General features: G+C 41.3%; 1 protein-coding gene across 1 annotated transcript in view; it reads left to right on the top strand.

The window, feature by feature from the left end:
* LOC125695875 (amyloid beta precursor protein binding family B member 1 interacting protein) overlaps positions 1 to 22,217 on the top strand; it is a 59,811-nt gene that overhangs the window by 35,938 nt on the left and 1,656 nt on the right. The window contains exons 9-13 of the mRNA XM_048950909.1: positions 33 to 176; positions 2,919 to 3,029; positions 14,793 to 14,891; positions 15,826 to 15,943; positions 18,987 to 19,084. Of these exons, the coding sequence (XP_048806866.1) occupies positions 33 to 176; positions 2,919 to 3,029; positions 14,793 to 14,891; positions 15,826 to 15,943; positions 18,987 to 19,084 (570 nt within the window). The remainder of the gene's footprint in view (positions 1 to 32; positions 177 to 2,918; positions 3,030 to 14,792; positions 14,892 to 15,825; positions 15,944 to 18,986; positions 19,085 to 22,217) is intronic.

Raw genomic sequence — 22,217 nt, 5'->3', positions numbered from 1 at the left:
TTATTTTGTGTTATCTTATTCTTGTTGCACAGGAAAGCTTCTGTGGGGCATCTGTCATTGTGCCAGAGCTTGAAGGGGCACTTTATTTAAAAGAAGATGGAAAAAAGTCCTGGAAGAGGCGTTATTTTCTTCTGCGAGCTTCTGGAATTTATTATGTACCCAAAGGAAAAACCAAGGTCAGGAAGCCAAATAATCCTTTTAGCAATAAAACAATTAACAGAGGTGAAAGTGAAGAACTCCCAGGGTGGCATATAAGAGCACTGGTGCATCTGAGAGAGAACTCTTTTATTGTTTTGTTGTTTATATTTTTGTTTTATTTTTAAATTTGACTGCACCACTTGTGCAAATATTAGAATGTAGTCCCTGGTTCCTCTCACGTTTCCCTCCTTCTGATTTCCATGGAGAGATAAAAGCATTAAAGAAATAACACTCCACCGGAAATCAGCAGGGGGAAGAAAAACAGTGCCGCATTCTTCAGTTGGTGTTATGCTGCCAAAGCACTTCACTGTTACATGAGTTCCCCGTGGAAGAATATTTTAAAAATTCCAAACTAATTTCTTGTCACAAAAAAGTGGAGTCTGACTTTGTAGGCTACCGACTTCTTGTGCCAAAAAACAGCATGAAGAAATGGCATGCATTTTTTTTACTACAGTGATCTTTACCTAGAGAATGTCGTGCTTTTTACAACTGTGCTTTGAGTTGAAGGAAGTAAGGCAGAAGCTTCCACCTGACAGAACTGATTTGCTGACATTAAGCATTACCAAGTATTTAAAGTGTCTGAGTTGCCAACCCTGAAGAAGTGGGGGAGTCCTGAGCATACTGTGCTTGAGGGAGGCCTCTTTTTTCCACAGGATAAGGTAGAATGGCAGCTTTTGGGTCTAGTAGGTTGTTTTTGCCTTTTTTTGTATTCTGAAAAACATTTCTGTTACTACCTGCAGCTTTGCTTACACTTAATATTTGGAAATTCTGATGCTGATGACAGAGTTTTACTATTACAATTTGTGCTGTAAAACTAAATTCTCCCATTTCATGACTAGATTAAAAGGAAAAAAAACAAAAACAATTGATAGGTTATAAAGAAAGTGCTGCTGCTCCAGTGACCTGTGCTTATAACCAAATCTCAGTGAAATACAGACCTAGATTTCCTCGCTGCCTTCACAGCAATTTATTGTGACTTTATCTGACCCTGAGATAGCAGTTTTCCGTCCTCCAATTTTCTTGCACACACACAACTTTCTATCAATTAGGACTTAGAATTCTATGTGAAAGTCACTTGAAGTAGACTGAGTGTAAGAACAGTCAAATGAAAAGTCCATTTGAGGCATTTCCTTGTAGCCTGCCTCTATCAATAGCCAGCAGCAGGTTGAGATGGTATAAAGAATGTTCATGCAACTTGCTGCAGTCATTCAGTTTGGGTAAAGTGTTTTTTCAGAATATAGAAGCAAACCCTTAATGGGCAATAATGTCTTCAGCTGGTGCAGCTGTTTTGAAATCCAACATGTAATCGCATTTTCACTTGTTATAATACTGAAAAGCAAAAAAATCTCTCATACCTTTCTTTGGCGCTTCACTTTAGCTATAAAATACCATACAAACCTTCAAAAATGCAGGAACAATTCCAGACACTTTAATACACGTGTCTCCAGGCACCAGTCATCACTACCATTTTCGTTCCTTTCTTCACTGTTACCCTACCTATCCCATTCAAAATTGTGCTGCTAATGAGTAAGGCCGCAAAACAGCAGAATCAAAACCGTAGATATAATTTTGAAATGTTCATGTTACTTATGTTTTTTTGTCTGATCACGTTAACACTGGAGAAATACTAGCAGTAAGTGACTTTGTCCCTTGCATGAAAATAATGAATGCATTTGTGTTGGTCTTAATTGCCTAAAGGAAAGGAACAACTCCTTATTTATACTGTGTGGATTTGAGCATGTTTGCAAACTTGCAGTAATGGAAAATCATAAGTTTATACAGTCAGTGACAAAATCCCTGACATGAACTTTGGGAAAGAGAGGGAGAAGTCATGTCTACATACCATATGGAGTGTTTTCTCATTAAAAATCTTACTTGGAAATTCAGTTTTTAAATGCACTAGCATAAATAAACCCGACTCAAGGGCATATTGTAGTGAAACAGTAAAAATGAAAACAGCATAGAAGAACCATGACATGTGGAAGTATAACCCCATTCTTAGGGGTAGGGAGGGTTTGTATTTTCACAATTTCCTGATTTCTCAGTTTAACCAACAGTGACTGTATGACATGGCCATTTCTGCATTTCCACTCAAAGTATTGCAAAATGTATGCTTTTTATGCAGAATTCTGAACAGAAAAGTGTACCAGTAACAGAAACCTTGTTACTTAAGCAACATATTGTGCTGAACAGAACAATAACGATGCCAGGAAATTTGAGAAAATTCAAAGTAAAACAGATTAAATCTGTTTTTATTTCCTAATGAGGGCTTACATTTGTTACATGTATCAAAGAGAGTCAAGCTCCCAAATCAGTTTAGAACCCTAAACCGTCATTCTCCACTTGGAATTATAGGGGTGTGGTTGCAAGATCTGTGTGTATTTTACAAAAGTTAATTCTTACTATGGTCTTCTGTTTGTTTTGTGTTTTTTTTTTCTTTAGCCATAAGCCAGAATCTCCACACAAAGCAATAATGTGTAGCAAAAGAAGAAAAACAGCAAAATGTTTTACTGTTATGTGTTATTCCCAATATGTGCTGACCTTCTTCCAAATGTCAGTTTAATAATGCACGCTCTTAAAATTAATCCTTCTCCAGTCAATTTTATGACAGTTAAAAAAAATAAAAAGCATCAGTGTTCATACACTTGAAAGTCCCTTAATGAGTGTCATGTCAGAAGTTAATTTGTTCTAACAATGCTGTGCTTGGTTTTTATTTACAGACATCCCGGGATCTGATGTGCTTCATTCAGTTTGAGAATATGAACATTTATTATGGTTCTCAACACAAAGTGAAATATAAGGCACCTACAGATCACTGCTTTGTCTTAAAGGTAATGTACAAGAAAAATAAGTTCTGCAAAGGTCATACACAAATTATTGCAAATTCAGAGGTACTTAAGTTTCAAGCTCCAAGGAGCCTTACGAGATTAAAACAACCCTGTGATTTTGCAGAAGGTATTCTCTTCTTCATTTCATCCTCGATCGGCAACATGTCTTTACAGTCTTCTGAATTGTAGGGATTGGTAGTCTTCTACACTGTACCTGTAAACTTTTCTTCAGAACAAGACTGATTGTGCTTCCAGTGACTCCTCAGGTGACTGAGCACATGTGGACAAATGACTCACGAGGTAGTCGTATGGTGAGAAGACCGGCAGTTCCTAATGCTGACCTTATGACCACTTTTATATCTACTTTTTATTTGCAGTGTAGTCATAACTGTTGAATAGGTTGTTGATGTGAAATCTTGGCTGAATAGACATCTTCGGTGGCATATTTTATTCCAAAGTTACTTGTAGCATCTAGGCAAAAGGCACTGTTTGTGCTGTCATGAATTTATTGCGGTTGAGGTAAGAATCACACAGCTGCCTCTCCTTATAGTAACACTGCAGATAGGCTGGGAATTCCCTGTTTGTTTCAGGAACAGAAAAGCCCATGTTTTTCACATAATTCAGGTGGCAGAAATGAAGCCTTGAGGCTGCAGTAGTTAGGGCTTGTTTTTGAGACAGAAGATAATATTGTTGGTTCTTCTCTGTTTAAGGGCCTGTGATGCAAGTCAGATACTAAAAAACGCAGTATCTTGCTATCTCAGAAAGAAGGTACATGAAGCATTCACATCATAAGTTGCTTAAAATACTACATTGCTGTCTGTAACTGCAAAGGTCATAAAACTGTAACATTTTTTTGGTTCAGCTTCAAAATATCTACTAGCCTAATTTACAGATAGTGAAGCAGAAGTGGTTTATAGACTCAGACTTGTTTTCCGTAGCACAGATAACTAATCAGCAGTGCTGGAAAGTTTTAATACTTAAGTTCTCTATAAAATGCATGGGGAAAAACAAGCAACATGCTTTGTCTTTCTTTGTAAACTAGGGATAGTCAGAAAAATTTAGCTTGTAATGGAAGAAAAAAAAAAAAAGCAACAGAGAAGAGGAGGTGATTTAAAAAAGAAGGGAAAATAGAATTTCAAAACCCTTGAGACCATATTTGTATCTACCTATCTATCTATAATTTTGTTACAAGATTCAATCCAGAGCAGATATCTGGTCAAAGGAGTATCTGACTAAATTAATAATAGTTACTCACTTCTATTCATATGAGAATAGTAGCATGATTTTTGAGGTGTACATAGCAATATGTTTAACTGTTCACAATGGCTGAGAAAACTTTCTGGATTTATTGCCATCTTTTGTGAAAAGAGGGATGTTATGAATAAGAACGTAAACAAAAAGTTACTAGGCTGAAATACTTGCTTAATTGGATGTGTGATAATAGCACCTTACCCTCAGCATGAAATGTGAGGAACGAGATCAAGGGATCACTGGTGAGGTTTTTGTATAACAGGCTTGTAAATGTATGAAACATACCTTGCAAAAGTGTTTGCTCTGGTGCTTCTTAAATGTGTTTGCAGAGTAAGCATCATATTGATGAGATCATTATATCCAAGCAATTATGTTATGCTGATTGTTCTTCATTTTAATTCCTGTAAGTCAGCATTTGGTAGATTCCTGACTGGATCAGTTTCAGACTTGGCTTCTACTAGACTTGTCTTGCAGTGACTTAAGTTGCTAAGGAAGTATAAGCAAGCTTTGGTATCTTCAAATCTTCTGTTATTTCAAAAGTGAAAGCCTCCCACCTGGAGGGGCTCTCTTAGAGTGATGAAATGGAGAGTTTCATATTTCTATGCTTTAAGTTCATTTTATACCATTTTGAAGACTTTCAGCTGTGATGAGTTCTGTCATATCCTTCTCTTCAGTTGGAGCTGAGGATATAATACAACTTGAGGTCTGTGGACTGAGGGAAAGAACAAAGTTAAATGTTGATCTCTCTGCTTGGTTGTTTGGCGATACAGAAGTATGTAGAGAAGGACGTAAAGCCATTTATTGCGCTTAGTCACATTTTGTTTCTGTCTGTTTTCACATGGAAGTCTGCCAAAATATTTCCCTTGGAGGAAGAGGAGACACCTCTTCTGAGATGTCCAAGGAAAACAAACCATCATCCTTGTGACACTTCTCATCCTGTTGTATTTCAAGAATGAAGTTCTGAGTATGGAATACAATACTTGGGCATACTGGTGCAGTGAGCAATAGGGAAGAGATGTAATAGCTAAACATTTGCCTTCATTTTGCTTCTAACCTGGTAATTCTGAAGGAATGTGCATGCTCAGCTCAATCTAATCCAGATAGAAATTCCTCCACAGCACAGTTGCAATGCTATCTCTTACAGATCTTCCATTCTCCAGAGTGTGTCTCAGGGCAGTGAGGTCTGCAGAGGTTCTCTTCCAGTTGCTTGTTTGTGTTGGCAGCAGAAGATTATCTTTAAAGCAAGTGGAGGAAAGTCATTGGAAGGGCAGCAGCAACAGCCCATGCTAGCTGTTCATTGAGGATGGCTGTGAATCAAAGGAGATATTCAAATTTTGGAAAATAGGTTAATCCATAGTCTTCAACATGCTGTAACATCGGTCAAAATGTTTTTGAATAGCAATGTACTACTGCATTTTACATAGGATTGTTGCTTACTGAGGATAATGAGTTTAGGAACCACTCTCAAAGCAGTGAGCAGTAATCAACCAAGTTAATACTTCTGCTGTATTTCAAACTTAATAAAAGAAACTGCCCAGCTTACAGGAAAGAGCCCAGCTTATACTTTGTAGTTCAGGAGAAGTACAGGGACTTAACAACTTCAGCAGTATATTGCTTCTGTGCTAGGTGGAAGGTTCTGGTGAATTTTAAACCTGACATAATCACCCTGATTTGAGCACTGAGCTGTAAAGCTACTGTATTTATTTCTGACCCTACTGGTTAAGCTTATTTGCTTTCTTACTTAAAGAGGAGGAGAAATGCTGCTCTTTCATTCAGAGGGCAGTAAATGAGAAGCGGTCAGATCTGGGGTTGAATATGACCTCATGCTTGAAGGAAGCATCCCTTCTTTTCCTCTAGCCCCTATTTGAATGAGACCTCTTAACAAATAACTGATCTAAAACCAGTACCATTTGTACTTGCCTCCATAGATCCTGTTTCATATTATCAGGCAGAAAAGAAAGAATATTTCTTTTGACTAACTCCCAGCATTTGTCGTTTATATGTGTTTGTGGAGAGAAGAGTCCTCAAGAGATATTATGAGAATGAGCACAGCATTCCTGTCATTTTTGCAGTGCAAGGTATAATCAGAGTTTCTGGGAAAGAAGAGCGCTGGAAATAATGTTAAACACAGCTAACACTAGTGGCTTGGTTTTGACTAGAATGATGAGATCTCCAGTGTCAGAGATGTCTGACACTGCCCTGAACTACGTGGGCTTTCTCCCCAGCGTCTCCATTTCTTTGAATACTTTGAATACACCTTGATCTTTATAAACAGGATGTGAGCTTTTTCTCTAGTTTCTTTGTAGGCTAACAGTCAGGTGAGAGGTCTCATATATAGAGTGAACCTTTGGTTTTAGTGCCTGTCCCAGTTAACAACACACAACATGTGCCCATAGTCACAGAGCCTATGAGCAGGTAGCTCCCTATGTCCTGTTTACTCATTGGCTTGTTTTTAATCCAGCCCTCTAATTTTAACTTCAGTGGTTCATACTTGAGTTAATTAGCAGATGCCAGGTGGGGTGAGATGCTAGTGTAACAACAAGGAGATCATGCATATCATGGGCAGGTTGCTTTAATACTTAAAACAGAAACCAGTGTAGATTTTGCAACCTCTGATGTTGTATCTAGAAAAGGTATTTTGAACTAGCTCATATATGTGTTCTGGGCTGCAGATCTATTCTGTAGGTTGTTCATCTTACAAGCAGAGAAGTGTGATGAATTCTGAGCATTCCTGGCCTATTGTTTTGTGCTGTTATACCAGCTGTACCTTAGACTTAAAATGCAGAACTTTTGCTTATTCCTTAACTATAAAGACACTAAGGAGATGATGGTGCAACAGAACCAATTCAAAAGCACACCATGTTGACCATCAGTAAAAGACAGGGCACTTTGCTGAACCTATATGGGTGGTTTTTTTTCAGAACCACTCAGGAGACAGCTGCAGCAACTGAACAAAGCAGCTATTTCCTCCTGCCAGCTCCTTTAAGGCAGTGGAAAGCCCAGCTGGGAGCAACTGAAAAGCACAGCTGGCTCAGTGCTGTCAGAGAGAGGGGTCACCTTTGGCTGTTCCTGTGCAGCAAACCAGAACATATGCGGCTGGGTCCCCAGGATGAGAGCATGGCCTGGCATGGAGGCTGCAACGGACTTGGCTTTCAAGAATCATTAGGTGTTGGGGCAACTACAAAGCTCGAAAAACTATGATGTTTCCCAGCAGCTACTTGGTCTGTACGGATTGTTCTACGCTGATCCCCCAAAGTCCCATACACAGAAAACACAAACCAAAAGACAAACCCCTCAGCACACTGAAAACAGTTTCTGAGCTTCCCTCATTCTCTACACGGTTGCCTGCAACCCTGCAGAGAGCACTAGACGCTGCTGGAGAGAAGCAGAGAGGGAAGAGAAACCTCCCTCCTTCACAGAAAAAATAATCTGCCACGCTGTGCACAGCAGGAGTGCTAGTTGGAGCCATTTGGTTCTTCCAAGTATCCTCTGCATTTACAAAAGCCAACTTTTATACATGGATTCCCAATAGGTCTTCGCTTTCACTGTCTACTATGTTATCTGGAGGATGCTGTGGAAATAGATAAGACCTTTTGGGATTGCTTTTGTATTTTGAAGTTGAAAGCCCTCAAAACCAAGAGATTCGTCATGAAGGAAGGAGTCTGTTCATCTTCCTCCTAACAGCATCCATTGCACTGAGCGGAAATTCTAGCATAATCTCCATTTTGTGCAGCATGTGTGTGTACACCAGTCCAGGAGCTGGTTTTGTCATACCATATTGAAAAATCTTTCAAAGACAAATAGCAAGGTAATCTATATGTAAATTTGCTGGTTTAGTCAGTCTGATGTGCCTGTGACAAAGAGTGAATTTAATTATAGTTTATTGGTGCTGGTTGTGCTTGAGTAATCTGGAGGTAATGGTGCATAATGCTGAATTAATCTAGGATGAAAAAAAATTGGTTTCCTGGGGATAAACTGAGACAAAGGCAAATCATTTTCTATTTCCACAGCTGGGTACATTTTTCCTGTGCAGTCTAAGCAGCTAAGTTTTCCTGGTGTCATTTGGAAGCTACTAACCTTTTTAAAAAATGAATATTTGACAGGATTTGGGAAGTGAATTTTCAAGAGGAATAGCTTCTGTTTGCAGCAGCAGTGTCATTCCAGCAGCTAATTTAGAATTTAGTCACTCCACTGCTGATTCCCTCCTCTCTCACACCCTGTAAGCTGCAGAGCAGACCGAGTCACGTGCATGATGCATTCAGCACAATGACAGTTAAGAAGGTAGAAGGTGAGCATTGTCAGAGTACACTACTCAGAGGCAGTAGTGCAGAACAAATGGCTAGCATGGAAGACAAGGATACAGAAATTTTTCTTTATGCGAAAGATTACAAAACTGTTACGTGAGTGAGAATGTTTAAGGTATTTCAGAGTAAAATTAATTGTTAGATAAACTAAAAAGAAAAGCAGAAATATTTATTGCAGAGCACTTTCAGATGTGCAGATTTCCAGTCCTGGTACATGTGAACAGTTCTGTAAGATAAATGCAAAAATAGCAGCAAGAATGAGAATGGGGAAAGGACAGTGAAGAAAGGTTTATAATATATTTTGAAAATATGATTTGCTGTATAAAGCAATATTTTTGTTACAAGGCTATTAGACGTATTTTTAATGAACTAAAAATATTGCCTTAGTCATTAGAGAAATGGAGGTCAAAAGAATAGTTTCCTTACAGCAGAGAAGTTTTATTGATACAGTTCACATAGGTCTTCAAAAGCTAATTTAAACCTGCCCATCTTAGTGCAAGGAGTGCATAGCATCAGAATTGGGGCAAATTTAACAGCAGACAAATTTAACAGCAAATTTGAAGCACTCTGGAGTGGTTTTTGAAAGGTGCTGAGTATTAATTCTGCTTGCAGTCATTTGAGTTAGGAACAACTCGGCCTTGCTGAGAAGTTAAGGTAGCACAAGTTCATTGTCAGAAGAGAAGATATTAAAAAACATGGAGTGTTTGGAGAGCTGGCCTAACGCCAAGGCTTTTGATCCAAAACTAGTCACTGTTTTTATGCTTCTGGCTGCTGTTTCTGCCTCAAAGACTAAGCAATGATCCATATATTTTGGGTCAAAAAATCCAATGAGTTGCCTGAATAACTTCAGTTTACTTTTCATCTTTAGTGTTGGAAGGTGAAACTAAAAAGAAAATTTTATCAGGACAATCTCTGATTTCATCCACACGTGACCTGACCACTTTTAGTCATTTGCTTTGGGATATACCCGTAGAAACCACATTTTTCAGTTCCCATTTCTTCAGGTTCTCAATATGTTCTTTTTTTTCCCTAAAGCAAAGAATTTATATTTGAAAATGCAATATCTGAAATTGCAATCTGTGCACAAATATTTTTTAAAATGGCTCCAGGAAATAAGCTTTTTGTAAGTGCTTCTTTCTTTGTCCCTGGGCAGTGGACACTTGGAGACAGTGGGTGAGGGGAGAGCACTAGATTCTGTTCCAAACCCATTCAATTGCTTTCCTGGGAGGAACCTGGCACATCTTTTTGCAGCCTGACATTTGAGGTGCTCAGTCCTTATTAAGTGTCTGGACAAGCATCCAACACTTGTAAAAACTAGGCCAGACCTCTGCCTGTGTCTGTTTCTCTAGCTATGGAGTACTGAAGATGCTGTTCATTCATCATTATTAAGAGCTTTGACATCAACAGAGAAAAAAATACCTTGGTGACTCTGTATTTCACCACATTATTTGTTGGACAATTTTTTTTTCCCATAGCTGAAATTTTGGAGTCTCTACGTGTACATTTCATTCATACTGTGACTTCTGGGATGATTACTTCTTAAACATTTGTCTTTTCTAATTTGCTGTGGTGCTGCATCTCTCAGAGGCAAAGGTGATAAACCTTTCCAGAGATGTTTTCACTTTGCTGTCAGACGATTTTAGTGACCTTTTCAGGACACAGTATGCACTGTGTAACAAGATTATTGATCTTTCTCTACGTGTGAAATATGTAAGCTGTGGTGTACTGAGGTTAGCATTACTTTGTCTGAAAATACAGTATTTCTCACATGGCTCAGCCATGATTGATAGTGCTGTGGCCTCTGTTATGCTCACATGGAGGTTATTACAGGGTCTGTGAAACTAGTTTTGCAACAATAGGCGCATGTTGTGACCAGAGCTCCTTACCTCTGTGTGCTGTACTAAACAACTGTCCAGAAATGCAGGAGCTGTGAAAGGAGGAGGAAACTGGCTTATTTGGATCTTCACACCAAATTTTCATTTAGAGGTGTTCTTGTTCATTGAGTTGATTGCCATGAGTCAGCAATGTACTCATTTGTACTTTTTCTGTACTATCTGATAGATACTGTGGTGACCTGCAGATGCTGCAGCTGAGATTTGAGCTTGTAAAGGTCGGTGTCAGCAGCAGAGGCATCTGCCATTTTGTGCTGCCAGAGGAATTTCACTACCCAATTCTGCCCAAGCTAGCAGGATACTGTGGTGGTTGTGGTTGGCTGAAACACTGTACTTTCCAGTCCAAAGTTGCCTTTAGTATGGCTAAAAAATGAAGACAAATGCCTCCAGATGGGCCACTTTCTAATCAGCTTTTACAGGTGGCACCTTTCAGTATGAAGCTTGGCGCTGCTGTGTATGATGCCCTGGTCAGGCCTTGCTCACAGCAGCCTCTGCACTGCAGCATGCAACAGTTCTCCTTAGACCTGATCCAAAGCTGAGGAAAAAGAATAGGGATATTTCCTGTCAGCTTCAGCAGGCTATGAGGCCGCTACAGATTTGCATTTCATATGTCATCTGTAAAGTTACATGTGCAAAAAGAGCTGGTGTTGATGTACCTGTTCTTCTGAGAAAGTGAGAGCCCTTACAGCCCTTAGCTAATCTTACAGATCATAGAATCATAGAATCACCAAGGTTGGAAAAGACCTAAAAGATCACCCAGTCCAACCGTTCTCCTATTCCCAATAGCTCCCGCTAAACCATGTCTCTCAACACAACATCCAGCCTTTCCTTGAAAGGAAAGCTAAGATGCACACTGTCTGCAAGGCTTTGAAGTGTTTATCCCTCCTTGTGAGAGATGGATGTGAAGCAGCTTGCTAGTGTGGACCCTAAATACCAGCATGTACTTGGGACTGCATTTAATCACAGTTGCTGATTGGGGTAATTTGGAATAAGTCCCATAGTAGATGTCAGTAGTTAAGATGGATTGCACGGTGGAGGTGATAGCTAGTAAAGGGTAGGAAGTAAATAGCTCTCATGTTCTCTAGAGCCAGACTTGTTAGCTTTGTCCACTGACAGTTCTTTCTCAGCTTCTCAAAGCAGCGATAATCCCACAGTTCCAAAATGTTCATAGACTCAAGAAGTTGTGAGGTGAGGAAGTTTGCTGATGGTGTTACATTACTCTGAGTGTCAAGGAAAGGGCAGACCAAAGAATTCCGGAAGGACTGTATGGGACGGAGGTTAAATAATGCAGCTTAAATAACACAGTCTAAATAATATAGATTAGGTATGCACAGTGATGTGTATGGAGGCAAAGACCAAAGCAAACAGAGCTTCACTTATGAAATTACTGGCTTTGTGCTGACTTGTGCCATTCAAAAGCATCATTTCAGTGTTCGGTTGCATTTAGGTATGTAAAACAAATGTTAGGAATAATTAGGAGAGGCGTAGATGCTGAACAGAGCACATTGCCATCCCATAGTTTTCCCTCATCTGTGCAGTTCTGGGTCTCTAAATTCAATGAGAATGCAATACACATGGAGAAGAGTGAGCAAAGGAAGGGAATGCCTGACCTGAAGAATGAGCACCATGTAGGTTATCAGTCTGCAGACTGGAAAACAGATGACTTGCCAGCAGTATGGTGTACATCTCTTGCTCAGAAGTGGCACAGAGAAGTGTGGCTAGGGCTCAGCTATTTGGTGTCTCTTCCAAAGCATGAACAATAAATGAAGCTGGTTTGCATTAAGATTCAGAACAAAAGGAGAAGGTTCTTCATCAGGTGCACAGCAGATCTGGGAAAATGATTGCTGAAAGGTGTTGCGGATGCCAGAATTCCACCTGAGCTTGAGAAGAAGCTGAAGTAGTAGCTGGAGAGGAAATCCCTTAAATAATCTAAATACAAGGAAGCCACATTCTGCTCAGAAAACCCCTTGTTGTGAAAATACTTGCAGCCAAGGATAGTCTGGAGAAGGATTATGGATATGTTCTTGTCTTGCTCTTCCTCTTTCCTCAGCATCCATTTATGGCTGGTGTCAAACCAGGATACTGGGCTCGCAGACCTTTAATCTAACACTGTGGGTGTTGTTGTGAATGGGGTTTAGGCAGGCTGCCCAGAGGAGAGGTATACTGCAGCCCTTCAGAGCTCCACAGCTGCATATCCTTTGGCAGGTCTATGCAGCACCTTGACCTGGCTTGCCCTATGCCATATCCTGCTCTGCCGTGTTTGTGTAGTGTGCACTTTCTTCCAAATATTTTTGCATGTTGAAGTGTAGGTGTCTATTTTATTTATTTTTTTCTTTTAGTAAAAGCCTGTTGAAGATACGTGTGGTGTTTGAAAATGTCAGGAGTCACATAGACCCATTGGATTTAGCTGTCAGAAAAAGGGAAAAGAAATCTTTGTCTTCTCAAATTTGAAAGCTTTGGGTGCCATCTACTGGACACAGTAGGACCTTGCACACTGGAGCAAAATTGCTGAGTACTGTTTAAAAGGTGCTGGAGGAGTTGAATTTACCCAGGATTGCAGTGTTTTGTTGGAATCCCCCGTTTCTCTGTTGGTGGTAATGTAACCTGCCTCCATGGGATGTCTGGTGCTGCACAGAGAAGTGCCTGCATACAGTTATCTTTTTGTGATTGTTCCTTGGGACACATCTGTTACTGCCAATCCCCTTGAGAGTAATATCTCTTTGTTTTACCTTCTTCACTTACCTCCCTGATGTATTCACTCTTGCTCCATGCAGTGATGACACAGGGCTTTGGCAGCAATGCTGTCCTGCGCAGCTCTGTGGGCACGTACCACAGCCTCCCATGTCCTCACGCTGCATGTGAGGCCATACTGCATACTGTTGGGTTACATGGTAACATGGCTTCAGTTCCTTTTTTGAGTCATGTCAGGGTTGGTTCAGCACAAGGAAAGGAAGCCTGGTATCTGCATTGCTGAGGCAGGAGCAGGGGCATGTGGCTGAGGAGCAAAACCTCTGCGTTCAGCTCTGCTTTTGAACCCTGGTACCACCCAGCCATGGCCAGGGTTTGGCATCAGCCCTGGGGCCAGCCCTGCCACCAGCAGACATCTGCTAGTGGACATGTGTCTGCTCCCTCTGTGCCACACCAGCACCTTGCCAGCCTGAGCTGGTGGCTGCTCTGCCTGTGCTGTGCTGGTCCCATGGGGCTAGAAGCTCTGCTCCTATCTGGGGTTTGATGATGTGTATGTGGCAAGTCGTGGCCACTGGTTGGAAGGGACATATTGAGTGTTTTGACTGCAGTGAATCCTCAGAGCATACTTTGCTGCAGTTTTGTGTATTTGCAAGATTTCACTAACTGTGCACTTACGATTTATGGCAATTTAAATAGAAATGAATGCAGAAAGGAGGGATAAGGAAGCCTCTTATCTCTTTATTTTCCTTGTATATCAAGAGATGGCAATCAAGAGATGGCAGTAGAACATCCCATTCATGCTATTGAAGACCTGCAGCCATCCCTGCTATTGCAGATGAAGCAAATTCCTTCCAAGACCGAGAGAAGATGTTCAGTCTCAGGCAGGCAAACAGCATGGCATTTTGGGGGTCTTTGAGTTGCAGCGATTCATCATAACGTATCACTGCTACACTGAGCAGTAAGGGGAAGAGAATCTATGTTCTGTTCTGAAAACTCTTCAGTTTTCTGATACAAACAAATGGAAATGGTTACTTCTGATAGTGTTGTATTAATAATCTTCTGCCTCGAGCATGTGGCATTTTGACAAAACTATCAGCAAACAGAGAGTAAAGCAGAATAAAAATGTGTGGGAAGCTCTGTCTAGGCCTAAAGTAGGGCAGTGAATTAGAAGGAAAGATCTGTTTCTGCTGAGAGGTTATGCTTATCCAAATTTAACATGCCCTGTGGGATCTAATTATGTTCAGTTTCTGTCTGGATGCTTTATGTATGACAAACAGCAATGGAAAACATACTTTGTTCTGGTGTTTGTACATTGAGCACTAGACCTTGAACCATGGCACTTCTTCACTACATAGATTTCTTCACTATTAGATTTCTGTAGCCCTTATGTTCATGCTACAGTACATTAAAGTTCTTTCGGTCAAGTGTTGCCAATGGTAATTCGTGTATAGTTCATGATCACCATCTTTTTCATGTTTTCTTACTTGTTCTTTTTGCTGCTTCTTTTTCTTTCAAGTAATCTTCATGTTAACAGGATGCCTACAGGCAGCGTTTTCAGTGAGGTCACTGTGTAGTTTACACTGTGATGTGATGTTTGCATTTGTATCATTTTGTGAACTGATATCTTACAGCATCCCCAGATTCAAAAGGAGTCACAATATATCAAATACTTATGCTGTGATGATCGAGCCACCCTGCATCAGTGGGTAACAGGAATAAGAATTGCCAAGGTGAGATTAAAAGTATATTTACTTAAATATATTTTCTGTGAAATCCTGTGTCCTGTTATCATCTCAATTGGAGATACTGTGACAAGAGTGGACGTGTGTGTTCATGCTGATTGTACCATAGGAAGAAAGAGCAGAAGGGCATTACCAGCATGGCTTTGCTGAATGTTCCTGTATTCCAGCTATCAGTGTGTGAATTCCGCAGCTATAAAGTTCCTACTCATAAAACTCACTCCAGTCATCTGGTATATAATGCCATGGATCAAGTTGTGTGAATTCTGTTCAGTCCAGCTATGACATATTTCAGACACTTCTACCCAAATTGATGGCCCCCCTCGCTTCTTAAAGATCCTAACCCACAGCCAGTTTTGTTTCACACAAAACATTAAGGAAGATGGATTTATACGAAGCCCAATGTAGTGGCCATATCTGAATATACAGACCTGCTGTTTTGGGTTGTGTATTGTTTTCTGCCAGTTCTGCTGCTGGGTGACATTTAACAAAGTGGGATGGACGTAAAATTATTTTGTGTTACACAGCACAGACTTTGATCCATGATTCAGCACTCCAAGTCCCCAGTCTGGAAATGCAACACTTGAAAAGTGCTGGAAAGAGATAATCTATTGAGTGTGGTTGGATTTAAAGCCAAATTTCAAGAAGTTTACAGATAGTGAAATGCAAAAAAATAGAGAGAATGATATCAGTATGACTGCATTTGATCATAGTGATGGGGATTCCTGTTTTATTGTGATGTTAGGGAGATGCTTTCCGCATGGTCCTGTACAGAAATAGGGGCTCCACTTGCTGAAAGGTGCTTTTTAGCAAAACTAAACAAGGAGGTAGTGGAGTTAGAAAAGCTGTCAAAAAGCAAAATGAATGGTTGACTTATTTCAAGCCTAATGCCATGCTTGTTTGTATTGTTTTGATTGTTTTGCAGTATGGCAAGACGTTATATGATAATTACAAATGTGCAGTGAAGAAAGCTGGCTTGTCTTCTCGGTGGACAAATCAAGGGACGGTGGAACCAGCTGCCCCCACAGGATCCTTATCAGCAGGTACCATGCTTTCAGAGCAGTGGAAATCGCATTTACTGCTCTCTTAATTATCAGCGTTGGATATAATCTTTGTTCAGAAAATTGTCCATGGATTCAGCAAGATAATGCCTAGTTCTAGACAGCTCAGTGTAGCTCTGACCTATAACCAGCTAGCTGCAGAGCCCTCATTTTGAAATTACAATTGGAAGAATACAGACAGCCCAGTAAAGGTCAATTTAAATCTGTACAATTTAATTAGGTATTTTTCTTTTTGCAGCTTTTCCTTCAGTGAGTAAAAGGTGTGAGAGGGCTGTTCTGAGAACTGTCATTTCAGAAAGGGACTGTCAGGGTGAACCCTTCTTTTTCTTAGCCTTTTGCTCATTTGCCTGATAACAGACTGGGTGTGAAGAAGAGGAGACAAAGGAGGAAAGCACTGTGTTATTCTCTACCTTTACTTTTCTAGTAGCTTCATCAGTTTACTGTTACCCATTGTATTATTGCACAGATGAAACAGTGCATGGTACTAGCTGTAACTTGCATTGATGTTTTAATGATTGCTTTTTTGGAAGGATGTGCTGGTGGAGTACCTGCGTCCATAAAGACAGTCAAAGTCAAAATCAGTGTTGGGCACTACTTATGCCACTAGTTATCTGGTGTCAAATGTGTGCTACTACAGATCAAAACCCTATGAACACCTCTCAAAGGCCTCAGTTTGCCTTTTCTCAGTACAATGGAAGAAGTACATTTGCTTTGGAGTCAAATCAGGCTAATAAATGCCCACTTGGGGTAGAAAGAGTTAGTGACAGACTGTTAGCCACGCATGGGTGCTGCAGTGAGAATGGGTGGGACAGAATCTTGGAGCACATTGTGTTCTGGTGTTGATGGCAGAATAGAGGTGGCCAGCCAGAGGAGCTTCATGCTGGTGCTGTGGTCATGCTGGACAGGGACAGGATCAAGGTCTAATATTGTTCATGCGTATTTGTATAAATTGAGATCTTGACTAGAATCCAGGAAAATGACGTGTGGCCATAAAATATACTGCTAATCTCAATTAATGGATCCCATTAGGTAGTTAAGCAGCCTGGAAAGATCTTAGCCATGTATGTTGTCTCTATGAAAATGTCTTTGAAGGATCATTAACATTCTAATGGAGGCAAGTAAGTGTGATTCTTGCTGTCTTACAGTTGTCATTACTGCTTTTTTATGAAACCTGATTCCCAACTATCATGTTATAACCTTAACTGTCTGACTGTGAGCAGTTGTTGGCTCCTGTTTAAGAAATGGAGTTTTCTAGTATACTGTGTTTGCCAGGTAAGGCACTACACCTTGCAGTGTCTAATGTGGAGCTCTATTTGCCTCATTTCACTGAGTTAAATTTCAGTATCACTGAAGGCAAAAGTGCCTTTGAGCAGCGTGGAACCCAACCTCCTGCTCTGCTACAGGCAACAGAAGAACTGCAGAGTGATGATAATTCGCTCTGCTTGAGAGCCTGCCCTCTGAATCCAGGGAGGAGCATCTCCTTCTGCTGAGCACTTACAGCCACAAGATTGATTTCACCTCGCTATTTAACTTCCCTGCCAGTCCTTCAGCAAACTGAGACTGTAGTCAGTATGATCTAAATGGTACTTAGGATTAAATATGCTGGATGGCATGTAGGCACAGGCATGAAACACAAGGACTTCAGACCTGTTGTCCCCTGAAGCCAATATAACCCTAGTAAATTGAATACAATGCAGAGTTTGTCTTACTTTTTTGTCAATTGTGTGGTTTGCAAGCATGGCAATGAAAATAATTTATTGTATTTCCTATCATAATCACAGAACCTCTTTGCTAATCAGAAAACTACATGTTAATATTAAAACTGCTTGTACTTATACTGCAGACAGTTAAGGGTTCATTTGTGTCCAGAAATCACAAGAGTGAAACTTTACTGGACCTCAGAACTGTAAATTATGATGGAGTTTAAAGCAGTCATTAAGATTAGCAAATGTGCATATTTAGACACCAAACACTATCTACTACTTTGATATGTTCGGCTTCCATATAGCCCAGACTAAACTGGAGAGTTTATTTAATCCTCATCAGACTATACAGAGGCTGGGGAATTTCTTCCTTAATTAAAACCACAATTTTTATGTTTTTTCACATTCAGTTACACCATCTGACAAGGGTCAGATGTTTATATACAAGCCATTTGTTTATATCCTTTACAAACACATTAATAGTATGCAGAAGTTTTGCAGAGCTTTAGTTTAGCAAGCTTCCAGAATTTTGCTAATCTGAGAATTCAGTGAGATTCACAAACCTTCCATGATTCCAGATGGGACGAAAGGCTCAGACCTGTTAGCTCATTTAGGAAAGAAAATAGATCAGCCCATCTGTAGTACTTCAACTCCTCAGCAGTCATAACTCTTACTGATAGGAAACGATGGCACTTTTAGTCTCTAATCTAAAGGGAAAAACGTGATAAAAAACAAAAATGTAGTTAATAGTACAGCACATACCACAGATTTCAAAGTGCTCTTCTGAAATAGATAGATATTAAAACAGCTGAAGGCTGGAGAGTGGCTTTAGCTATGCCTGTTTGATTTCTATGTAGCTTCTCTTCCAAAGCCAGCTCCCCTGCTCTACTTCTGTGTCAGCCCAGGCTATCCTCCTCTGAAATCACCATTCACAGTAGTCAAAAGGAAAGGATCTCCATTTGTAGTTATGCACCATGGTAATTTCTGCCACATGTCTCCATAGTTCCTCTACTTGTTTTTCCTATAGGTTTATCAGCTACAATCATGGAGACATGTGGACAGGTAAAGCTAATATCTGTCATGTTTATTTTCCTAAGGAAATGAGTTGAGTATGAAAAGTTGCAAAACAAGCCTGAAGTAGAAAAGACATCCTCATGGATTTTACTGAATTACTTAACACCTGTAATAAGTGGTTCCTTTGTGGAAGTTGTAAAGGCTTTTAATAACCTTTTTCTTAGTTTGTTATCCACTGATTGTGGGTAGTACCACAACTAAGGGTTCAAGGGTGTAACCTTTCCCCTCCCTCCTCCATTTTGTCACAGGAGCTGTTCAGGCAAATGGACAGATTCCCCGGGTCATTCTTCCCTCCAGTGCGGAAGTTGCAGAGACTCAGAAGAAAGTGGATCCACCAGAGGCTCAGGTGAGCAGTTATGAGCAGTGCACTACTTGTGTGTCACCTATGAACCAGTTCTCCAAGTCCGGTTTTCTCTACCCAATGTCTTCCCTTCTCAAAGTACCTATGTGCAGTTGTGACAAGGATTTGATTTTGAGCAGGGCAGCTGGCTCCTCCTTCTGCTTTACACCCTGCAAACAGTGCCCTTTGCATAAAAGCCAAGGAGCCATCAGCTGGAAGTGAAGGGACAGCCATCTGCCACTTTCATTCTGCAGAACAAAGCTGTGAGTTCATACAACAGGAATAGGAATGTGCCTGCTAGGATGGCCTCAGGGAGTCTGCACAGCTGAGGATGTGCATGTTAAAAAAGAAAAAAGCTGATGTGTGAAGAAGGAAGGGAGGTGGTGTCGATCTGCCTGAGGGTAGGGCGGCCCTTCAGAGGGATTTAGACAGGCTGAACCGCTGGGCTGAGGTGAATGGGATGAGGTTTAACAAGGCCAAGTGTCGAGTCCTGCACTTTGGGCACAACAACCCCATGCAGCGTTACAGGCTTGGGGATGAGTGGCTGGATGAGTGTGAAGAAGAGAAGGACCTGGGGGTGTTGGTTGATGCTCGGCTGAACATGAGCCAACAGTGTGCCCAGGTGGCCAAGAGAGCCAACGGCATCCTGGCCTGCATTAGAAATAGTGTGGCCAGCAGGAGCAGGGAGGTGATCATCCCCTGTACTCAGCTCTGGTGAGGCCGCACCTCGAGTACTGTGTTCAGTTTTGGGCCCCTCACTACAGGAAAGATGTTGAGGTCCTGGAGCGTGTCCAGAGAAGGGCAACGAAACTGGTGAGGGGTCTGGAGCACAGGGCTGATGAGGAGCAGCTGAGGGAGCTGGGATTGTTCAGTCTGGAGAAGAGGAGGCTCAGGGGAGACCTCACTGCATTCTACAACCTCCTGAAGGGAGGCTGTGGTGAAGAGGGATTTGGCCTCTTCTCCCAGGCAATGAGCAGGACACGGGGTAATGGCCGCAAGTTGTATCAGAGGAGGTTTAGGTTGGACATAAGGAAGAACTTTTTCTCTCAGAGTGGTCAGGCACTGGAATGGCTGCCCAGGGAGGTGGTGGAGTCGCCGTCCCTGGCGGTGTTCAAGAGGCGTCTGCATGACGTGCTGCGAGATGTGGTTTAGTGCTGGTGGAGGCAATGGTGATGAGGAGACGGTTGGACTGGATGATCTTGTAGGTCGTTTCCAACCTTGTGAGTCTATGATTCTATGATTCTAAGTAAGGGAAAACATGTTTTCAGCAAACCCTAACAGCATTCTTTTGTTAAGTTCCAGATTTTACATGCTTGCTCCATTTCTGTCTGTAAAAAATATCAGCAGAATAGAGCATGAGGATTTCAAAAGTATTTATGTGTCGTACAGAAAAATGCCGTTTGTTTGATGGAAGGTTATCAGTGATATCCTTACATCATGCATTAAGTGCATAGGACGTGTGGAACTCAATTCCTAGAATTTTTGCCTCCTCCTCTGTGTATCATATACTTCTTCTTTCTGTCTGACTTCCTCCTTTCAAAAGATCTGTTTCTCTGCTCTGAACCTTACTTCCTCTGGAATAGATTGTGTTCTCAGAACTCAGCCAGTGGTTCCCTCCTCCTCCTCAGTGTCTTGTTTACTTCCTTCTTTTTAAAGAATGAGTGAGAGCAAGAGAAGGCAAGCTTGTTATGTATGGTTAATGCCAAAATTAGGACTGCTGATTGCTGGGCAGTAGAGTGCTTTTCACTTGCAAAAACTCATAGCTTCTATAAACCTGGGATCGGAGGGTTCATTTGAAATCTTTAAGGGTAGACTGAGCTGTAGCTGGAGCTCTAAGCTTGCTGGATTTAAACTAGTAAATCAGCATAACTAGAAGTGAATGGCTTGAGCAGCGCACCCCAGAGAACCTCATGAGGTTCAGCATATCCAACTGCAAGGTGTTGCACCTGGGTCATGGCAACCCCCACTATCAGTACAAGCAGGGGGAAAAAGGATGGAGCACAACTCTGCTGAAAAGGACCTGGGCTGGATGGCAAACTGGACGTGAGCCAGCAGTGTGCTCTAGCAGCCCAGAAAGCCAACTGTACCCTGGGTTGCATCAAAAGAAGCGTGGCCAGCAGGGTGAGGGAGGTGATCTTGCCCATCCACTCTGTGCTGGTGAGGCTCATCTGAAGTACTGTGTCCAGATATGCATTCCTCAGTACAGGAGAGATACAGACCTGTTGAGGTGCATCCAGGGGGATGGAACAACTCTCCTATGAGGACAGGCTGAGAGAGCTGGGGCTGTGCAGCCTGAAGAAGAGAAGGCTCAGTATCTACAAGGGAGCTGTAAAAAAGGAGACAGACTCTTTAGCAAGGTCTGCTGTGATAGGACAAGGAGAAATGGTTTCAAACTAAGAATATATAAGTAAGCTTTTTACAGTAAGGGTGATAAGGCACAGGATGCCCAGAGAGATGGTGGGTGCCCCGTCTATGGAGGCACTCAAAGTCAGGTGGACAGGGCTGTGAGCACCTGATCAAGTGCAGATGTCCCTGTTCATCCAGGGGTGCAGGGCAAGATGACCTTTAGGAGTCCCTTCCAACTCAAACAATCTGTGATTCTATGAATGTGGTGGAAAGCTTATGTTTCCAGGGAAGCACACTTCTCCCCAGGTTTACAAGAGTAGACAGCATGTTTGTATAGTAACTGTCAACAGCTACTGACTGCCACCTGAAAAAATCAGAGAGAAAATTATGTTCAGATATTGCCAATTATTTATATATTATTTATATTGCCAAGGCTTTATTTATCTTCAATGTTAACTAGCAAACACAATTTAAAAGAAAATCTACATCATAATTTGCCAAAACAAACATAACCATAACAAACAGCTATTCTGTTTTTTCCTTACTTGTGTGATGGATGGTTTGATTCATTTTTTACTTTAAAAAGCTATTGGAGCATTTGACCTTGTGAACACGGCTGGAACCCAGTGGCCTCAGGGACAATTTGGCTGCTTTTGGAAGGAGAGTGTGAGTGTTTTGCCCAGCCCTTCCCAGCCCCTTGCCTGCTCCCCACTGGAGTCCTTCACTATAGCCATGCACAGAGCTGATGCAGGCAGCTTTCACAAGCACTCTGCAGCACTCTCTCCTGCACAGA

Source organism: Lagopus muta, chromosome 7 (genome assembly GCF_023343835.1).
Source record: "Lagopus muta isolate bLagMut1 chromosome 7, bLagMut1 primary, whole genome shotgun sequence".
Taxonomy (NCBI): Eukaryota; Metazoa; Chordata; class Aves; order Galliformes; family Phasianidae; genus Lagopus; species Lagopus muta.
Note: the sequence above shows the minus strand (reverse complement) of the source record. Positions and strands in the feature narration are given on the sequence as shown.